General features: G+C 40.3%; 2 protein-coding genes across 2 annotated transcripts; one reads left to right on the forward strand and one right to left on the reverse strand.

Moving 5' to 3' along the window:
• Positions 1 to 2668: 2668 nt before the first annotated feature.
• On the forward strand, positions 2669 to 3106 carry LOC139453006 (glutamate-rich protein 1-like). Its single transcript, XM_071234634.1, has one exon. The coding sequence runs from the start codon at positions 2669 to 2671 to the stop codon at positions 3104 to 3106; it is 438 nt and encodes a 145-aa protein (XP_071090735.1).
• Positions 3107 to 3764: 658 nt separating this feature from the next.
• LOC139453382 (baculoviral IAP repeat-containing protein 7-like) lies at positions 3765 to 6366 on the reverse strand. The gene is made up of 2 exons (XM_071235065.1): positions 5593 to 6366; positions 3765 to 4708 (listed from the first exon to the last, which is right to left on the reverse strand). The coding sequence occupies exons 1-2, from the start codon at positions 6315 to 6317 to the stop codon at positions 4180 to 4182; spliced, it is 1254 nt and encodes a 417-aa protein (XP_071091166.1). The 5' UTR covers positions 6318 to 6366; the 3' UTR covers positions 3765 to 4179.
• Between the last annotated feature and the right edge of the window lie 1509 nt (positions 6367 to 7875).

The following is a 7875-nucleotide window of genomic DNA, read 5'->3' on the forward strand; positions in this document are numbered from 1 at the left end:
GCACACAGCTGGTTGCCATGATGGACTACTGCATAAAGTTAACGTATTGAAAGTCACTGTTCATGTTGCAGATCCTATTTTAATCAAATTCCCGAGCAATGAATTGCCTCTTGTTTTACAACTATGATTTTGAGTTTTATAGACAGTATGTTATGAAATAACATTGTCATGAAATATTGTTGACATAATGAAGGATTTATAATGAACTTGACGATTACCAATAATGACAAACAGTGCCCAAGACGATGCATGTCAGTTGTATCATTTTATTGACATGTTCATTGGACAGAACATACATATATTGGTTACCTATGAAATATTTGTAGTAGGTATATGTAGTTGTACAATTTCAAATATTCCCGATTCTGACACAAAGCCTAACAGTTCCCTCTGAATTATTCCTCCAAACAGGTCAGTGCTCCAAAGTCCGGTCCATATATATTCTATCGGACCCGTGAAGATCCGGGCTAGGATAGGTCTTCAGCAACCCATGCTTGCCGTAAAAGGCGACTTTTCTTGTCGTAAGAGGCAACTAAAGGGATCGGGTGGTCAGGCTCGGTGACATGGCTGAAGTATGTCATCGATCCAAATTGCGTGGATCGATGCTCATGATATTAACCACTGGATTGTCTGGTCCAGACTATATTATTTACAGACCACCGTCATATAGTTGGGATATTGTTGAGTGCGGCGTTAACAACAAACCAACCAAATCTATTCTATCGTTATTGTGGATACATGCATGGGACACCTCTTTATCAATCATACCTCTATATGAACATAGTAAACAGGGTCCAAGACTATGTATGTCTGTCAGCTGTCTCACTTTGTTTGACAAGTTCATTGGACAGACCATGCATATATTGGTTTCCTGTGAATTATTTGATTTTCTATGCAATTGTGTTTGTAAAACAAATACTCACACATTCATTCTAACTTTACATCTATGGTCCAATCACAGCAAAGATTATAAATTCGAAGTAAATGCAGACTGGTTTCTTCGTAGGACTGAACTTCACACAAGAAATTAAATATTATAATTCCAATTTTTTTTATGTTTGTAACACTCAGTTTATTCTGTTATTGTTGGTAGATTGGTTAGGCCTTACAACATGGCGGCCACATGCTTTTTGATTGGATCATATTCCCATAACAATACTGATGACGCATTACGGGATCACACATTGACTTATGACCTACGACCTATGACATGACATGAATACTATCGTAAACAATATAGTGATGTGAGGTGAAGTGGTGTTTCACGTCGAGTCAAGATTACGAGATTATTTCACTTACATAGTGATGTGCATGTAAAAACATGTGTGAGGCTGATTGTCAGGACTCACACAAGTTTTATTGTACTTGCCCACTGAGATACCATGCCGAAACATGTTTTAAACAAAGGTAGATGACTGAAATGTATGATAGCTTTCAGTTTATCACAGTCACAGAAAATTAAGAAAATGTGCAAGGCCAGGTTATGCTTGTACGTTATGAGAACGGTACTTACGGCACGCACTTGTCCTAAGGATAGTTAAGGAAATAATGGCGTAACAAGGTCACAGACTGGCCATATGGGATCGAACATGAGACATAAGTCTTATTTATGCGGAGTCTTTATTACATGAACACTGGTAGGCGTCGACCACGACTGTGACCGGTAGTCCCGGGACCGGGGGTACCTAGTCGTGTGTCGACTGCCACCCCGACCGTGTCTCCTCTCGCTTACCAGTACAGTTAGTTAGTATTATACATGATATGTGTATTTACAGAAGTACGTACTTCATTCTGTTAAGATATTATAAGCAAAGAATATTATACCATTACATTTGAGTGGACATGAATAGATAGACTGACATTAATGCTTATCTATTGGTATGAAGCTGAGATTTAACATGCGTCAGTCAGTAATCCCTAATTACAAATGACGGACACCGTCAACGACGGACAGGTGACTCTTAAGTACCTAATAGAACTGTTACTGCGTGACGTCAGTGCGCCAACTGTGCAAGACAATAAGGTTGAACTTTAATCATCTATATATTTCTTTAAGCTTATTAATTCTGTCAATCTGTATGTACAATATGTAAACGTATACACGTATAAGTAACTGCATGATAAGATGCCAGTAGTTATAGACACGAGTTCTCATAACTTTAAACCTGTAACGTATGTGTTGGCATATAAGGGAACTCGCCACATTCAGTATGTATCTCATGATTGGAGGTTTAACAATAATACTTAAATATGACATGATCCATACACAGTGAATCTCTGAGAAGCAGAGTGCATTTTGCATTTGTGCATTACTTCAGTAATCTAAAACCCCGTGCATAATTTTTGCTTAAGCTAAATTTATATTTCTTGCTCTGGAAAAGCCTAATAACTTTTTCACTGGCGCTGAAATTGTCAAATTCTGATATCATGTATTGTATAATGAGAGGGTGGCCCCTTTACTGAAATAAAGCTCTCCCTCGTTCTCGTTATTTCAATAATATCACGGCGTGTCTGCTTCATTTGGGGAGAAAGACGAACGTGCTGCAGGTCTTAGATGATTACCACTGTGGAGGAACCCACGGAAGGAATTGTGCAGACAAACGTAGAAACATGACCAGGCCGAACCGGGATTCGAACCCACGATAACACTGAATCTCGAAGGGAGGATATGGGTGAATCTCAAAGGGAAGATATGGGTGAATCTCGAAGGGAAGATATGGTTGAATCTCGAAAGGAAGATATGGGTGAATCTCAAAGGGAAGATATGGGTGAATCTCAAAGGGAAGATATGAGTGAATCTCAAAGGGAAGATATGGGTGAATCTCAAAGGGAAGATATGAGTGAATCTCAAAGGGAAGATATGGGTGAATCTCAAAGGGAAGATATGGGTGAATCTCGAAGGGAAGATATGGGTGAATCTCAAAGGGAAGATATGAGTGAATCTCAAAGGGAAGATATGGGTGAATCTCAAAGGGAAGATATAGGTGAATGTCAAAGGGAAGATATGGGTGAATCTCAAAGGGAAGATATGGGTGAATGTCAAAGGGAAGATATGGGTGAATCTCAAAGGGAAGATATGGGTGAATCTCGAAGGGAATGCAAATGAAGGGGCATAACTCTGTTATCACTCTGCGAGTCTGCGTGGCTTGAGGTTGCACTTAATAGAAGCTGCTACGGGTTTTAACAAAACGTAGATGAATGGAATATGTGATCAAACTTCCAGTTTGAAAGCACGACACTCACCCCCTATTTAACATGTTCTACCAGTCAGATACCGTTTTGTAAAGCTTTTGTCACAAGTCGAAATGCGTAGTCAATGTCGATTATGACCCCTTTTAGCCCTGCTGGATGATCCTTAGTTTGGAAAAGTGGCGTCTTAAAAATATGTATAATTTATTAATGAGAAAAGAAAATGCAACACTCGTGATAATATATAATACAGAATGTAGTCCGCGGGTTAGTGTTACAATCAGAAGTCTCTTATTTTAGACTGAATTATTTATGTTCGCTTTATGTATTAGAACTTGGGTATTGTTGGAGGAAACATCTTTCAAAAGGCACTAACTACACAAACTTGTCACAGTCAGCTGATCTCTATTACTTAACTGACAGGAACATGTCTTTCACAGGTATCAGTGGCAACTTGTACTATCCACGAAAGCAGTGCTCTGGCTATATAATTCTGTATGCCAACATGCAGGTTAACTCACTTTGGGAGCTTTGAATCTGACAGTGTAACCTCTCAAAAATGAATAAAATATATCTCGTTAACAACATCTTTATTAAGTAAAATAAAACAGCATTGTAAACACATATGTAAACAAAAAATAATAACAGCTATCAACCATGAAATTCATTTCGAACGTAAATGCATTTGAATTCCACTTCTGATGTACATCTGCTTGAAACTTTTATGTACTTTCATGAACAATCGCTCTCCGGTTTTCCCTGCTTCAAAAATCCACGCTCATTCTATATGATTTTTGTATGTTATTTGTATATCTCACATACAGTATCACGTCCAACTCCTTCTATGTCTCTCATGTACACTCTATCTGTCCCTTCACTTTCTCATGGACCCTTACTGACCCTCTTTCCTCCAGATTCATTTCCATGAGGGTGTCTGTATAGGTTTTACTTTAACCGTTTGTTTTTAACACAAAGACATTCTCCACAATCCTAGAAGTAAGTCCGTACACATCCTGTAATGGGAGTCCGACAGATGGGGCAACTGGACACGGTCATAGAGCAGGGTCCACAGCACGCCAGATGACCACAGGGCATGAAGGTTACCGTCACAGGGGTCTCCATACAGATTTTACACAGGTATCGGTCCTTCATTCGGTAGTTCTCGTCCCTGATATTTTCCAAAACTGCAGGATTGCTTGTTGTTGGGTGTTGAACACACGTTTTTCTGGAGCCTGTCTCAGATGCTTCTGCTCCACTGCCATATGTCCTTTCAGTGGAAGAAGTAGTTGGGTAAATAGTGTTTGTTGTCTCAAGAGAACTTTCCATGTCAAGAACATCACTCGCCAACTCTTGTACCGAGAAACAATGATCTTTGCCTGATTTACTGTACCTCTTCAAAACCTCTTGGACAAGTTCTTGGGAAAACCCCATCTGTAGAACAGCTTGAGCTGCCTCACTGCGCATGAGTTTTGCCACATTATCTTCAGGTTCTTTTCCAGATTCTGCATTGTTTTTCTCCCTGAATGAACAGATAATAAGAAACTATTGTCAATATTTGTGGATTGTGCCACAGATGATGGAGAATGATTATTCCTTGGCGTTGACGTTGTATATTTCCTTTTTAAAATGCAGCTTTGAACCCAATCCTGATGTTTTCGACACCAATATACCATACTTATTTCCAGACAAACTATTTTGTACTTGTCTACATTGTTGATTTGCGTTGTTCACAGGTAACACCATGGCTAGTGTACACTTACCTAGTATAAAAGATAGTTATTTCCAGATTTGCCCTTACCGTGAGTTTTACATGTTTCTGTTTCTGAACTGATGATAAGGTTTTAGATCAGTAAACAACATGGCTATGAGACTCTTATTAACACAGAATGCATATTCAGCGTACTCAAATACGAAACTGTGTTTTGGAAGAGATGTCAAATTCGAACTGATGATTAAGAATGAAACAGTGATATGAGTGAGTGATTGATTTTGGTTCAACGCCGTTTTGAACAGTATTTCAATTGTATCACGGCGTGTCAGCTTTTGGAGGATAGCAGGTCTCAAACCTTTACTACTTTAGTGAAACCCACGAACACAGGTATGGCGCTGACAAACATAATCAGGAAATTCAGGTTCTGGCGTGCGCGGTGCGTTGGGGTACCCTGTTGGTTAAAGACTTCGCTTGTCAAGCTGAAGACCCGGGTTCGATTCCCCTCATGGCTATAATGTTTGAAACCCATGTCTGGTGTCCCCCTCTATGATATTGCTGGAATATTGCTAAGGCGGCGTAAAACCATACTCACTCGTTCTAGTGTGCACAAGGGACGCAACGAATTGCAACGCCTCAGACGACAACCCGTGTCCCCTACAGCGATTATGAAATATTATAACTATAATACTCACTCGACAGCTCCATGCTCTCGGTGCATTTTCTCGGTGACATCTTGTCCCACACACAGCTTTATATAGGGACAGGACGGGAAGCACTTAGCGTGCTCCATCCAGGGGTCGTCTTCAGGGTTCCAGTTGTACACTTTCCCCTGGCAAAACGCACATTTCACTCGGTCTGGTTTCTCCTCACACGGAATGTGGTAGAATCCGGCTCTAGCCAGAACGTCAGGAGTCTGATTCAAATTTGGCGGCCATCTGGAAAATGATGCCAACCGATTTGCTTCCTTTTTAAAGTCAACCGTACTTGGAGCTTCACTTCCGGCACTTGCAGGCATCGTCCCATGCTGCAATAGTTCTGTATTGTCTTCTATGGGCACATTCCCAACATCCTCTCCTCGGATGAATTTACAATAGGGGAAATGTCTTCTGTGTTCAGATACTGGTTCATCCCAACTCTCCCATTTCTTGAGGACACCGAAACAAAATGGACACTGCACTCTGTCACTGGTCTGCGTGTAGTAGAACCCAGCTTTAGCCAAACACTCTGGCCTTTGACAACACCACGAAGGCCAGGTTTTGAAACTGTCCCTCCGATTTCTCTCATATTTCATGAGCCGTGAGCGTTCAGCGACCACCAAAAAGTCATCGTCCAAACAGTCAGTGCGATCCAGCTGCGAAGACAATCTGTGCACCCTGTGTGCGGGGCGACCATGCTGTATCAAGTTAGCTAACGCCATAATAATCTTCAAGGGATAACTTTGACATTCAAAATTTCAACTGTTTGTCTGCGTCCTGTTTTGTATATATACACCATTCATTTCCTTGAGGCTGTTCGCGACGGTTCGCGACGTGCCTGGATTGGTCACGTAAACAAGCATACTATTGGTTAATACTTGTATCGCATTGACTGTTGTCTTGGTAGCTGGGAAATCGGTATTTGACATGTGTTGTATTCGAATTACTTGCATTGAAACATTTATCAACATGTAATGTTTTAAATAGGGTTATAAAATGGAATAATTGTATAGGCTTGCTATGTGCTAAACTCCACAGGGTCACACTGCCCTTGAACTAGCAGATATCGATTGACCTATTTACCGGTCATACTAAATAACGCCCGGGGGCGTCCGGAAACACAATTCTGACACAATTCCCGATGAAAGTGAACATGTTTTCTTGACATATAGCATTAACTCCGAACGACACTGGTCAGGAAAATAGACATGGATACATGTTAGGGATACAGGAGACTCAATACAAAGCAAGTGGAATATAGATGATGGTATTATATGTGGCTAGCAATAATACTTGTATAATGTCAGTAAGTAGCTGTAACACTGAATGACACGAGAACACTAATGCTCATACATTGTCCTGTTATTATGACCTTTGCAAGGAACATGGATTTTGGTGCAGTAAATAGTAATGATGATGATGATGATGATGATGATAATGATTGTTGTTGTCGTCGTCGTCATCATCATCATCATCATCATTACTATTTACTGCACCAAAATCCATGTTCCATCATTATTATTATTATTATTATTATTAATAACTATAGACTATAAATTCATGCATCATGCTTTTGTCACCAAGACCTGCACCCAAATCAGCCCTGCAACCTATTTGTAAAGGCATGTGTCAAGAAATAGTAGTATTAGAGTGATGTATTATCGCTTTTGTCAATAATGTGCATTTACTGGGGGGATATTGAATTAACCCCGTTAATCCGGACGATACCGTCTGCATTAACAAATGCCCGGATTGACGAGTTATGGGCACCGAGTGCTTTCACTTTGTTTATATGTATATGAAAGAGACAAAACCATTTCAACAATAGTGGTATCCGGAAAAAATGGTGTCCGGATTAATGAGAGTTTACTGTAAGTAAACCCTTACACAACATAACCCATTCAACATCACTGGGTTATCAAGTGTACACACTGACAAAGATCACATACGAAACAGACAGCTACAAGGCGTTCATCACGTGTGGACAGAAATTCGCCATCAGATGTACGTGTACGCCTTACCACAACAACTTGTTGATCAGTTCTACTGCGATATTTTCTTCACGTAAAGACAGAAATTCCCCTTCACACAAATTCCTCTGCACGCGTGAATATGTGAACGTACACTCCTGACGACTTATATTCATAAGTATCAAGTTGTCGCTGTAATAAAACCTCACAAAAGCGTTTGAGCTCATCTTACATGACTTGACCTAACACCAGGTTTGTGTAAAACGTTCCCCACGCTGCTGTATGCCTCAGTGTCCCTGTCAGTCAAGGC

Source organism: Haliotis cracherodii, unplaced genomic scaffold, assembly GCF_022045235.1.
Source record: "Haliotis cracherodii isolate W230 unplaced genomic scaffold, xgHalCrac1.p SCAF_9, whole genome shotgun sequence".
In the NCBI taxonomy this organism is placed as follows: Eukaryota; Metazoa; Mollusca; class Gastropoda; order Lepetellida; family Haliotidae; genus Haliotis; species Haliotis cracherodii.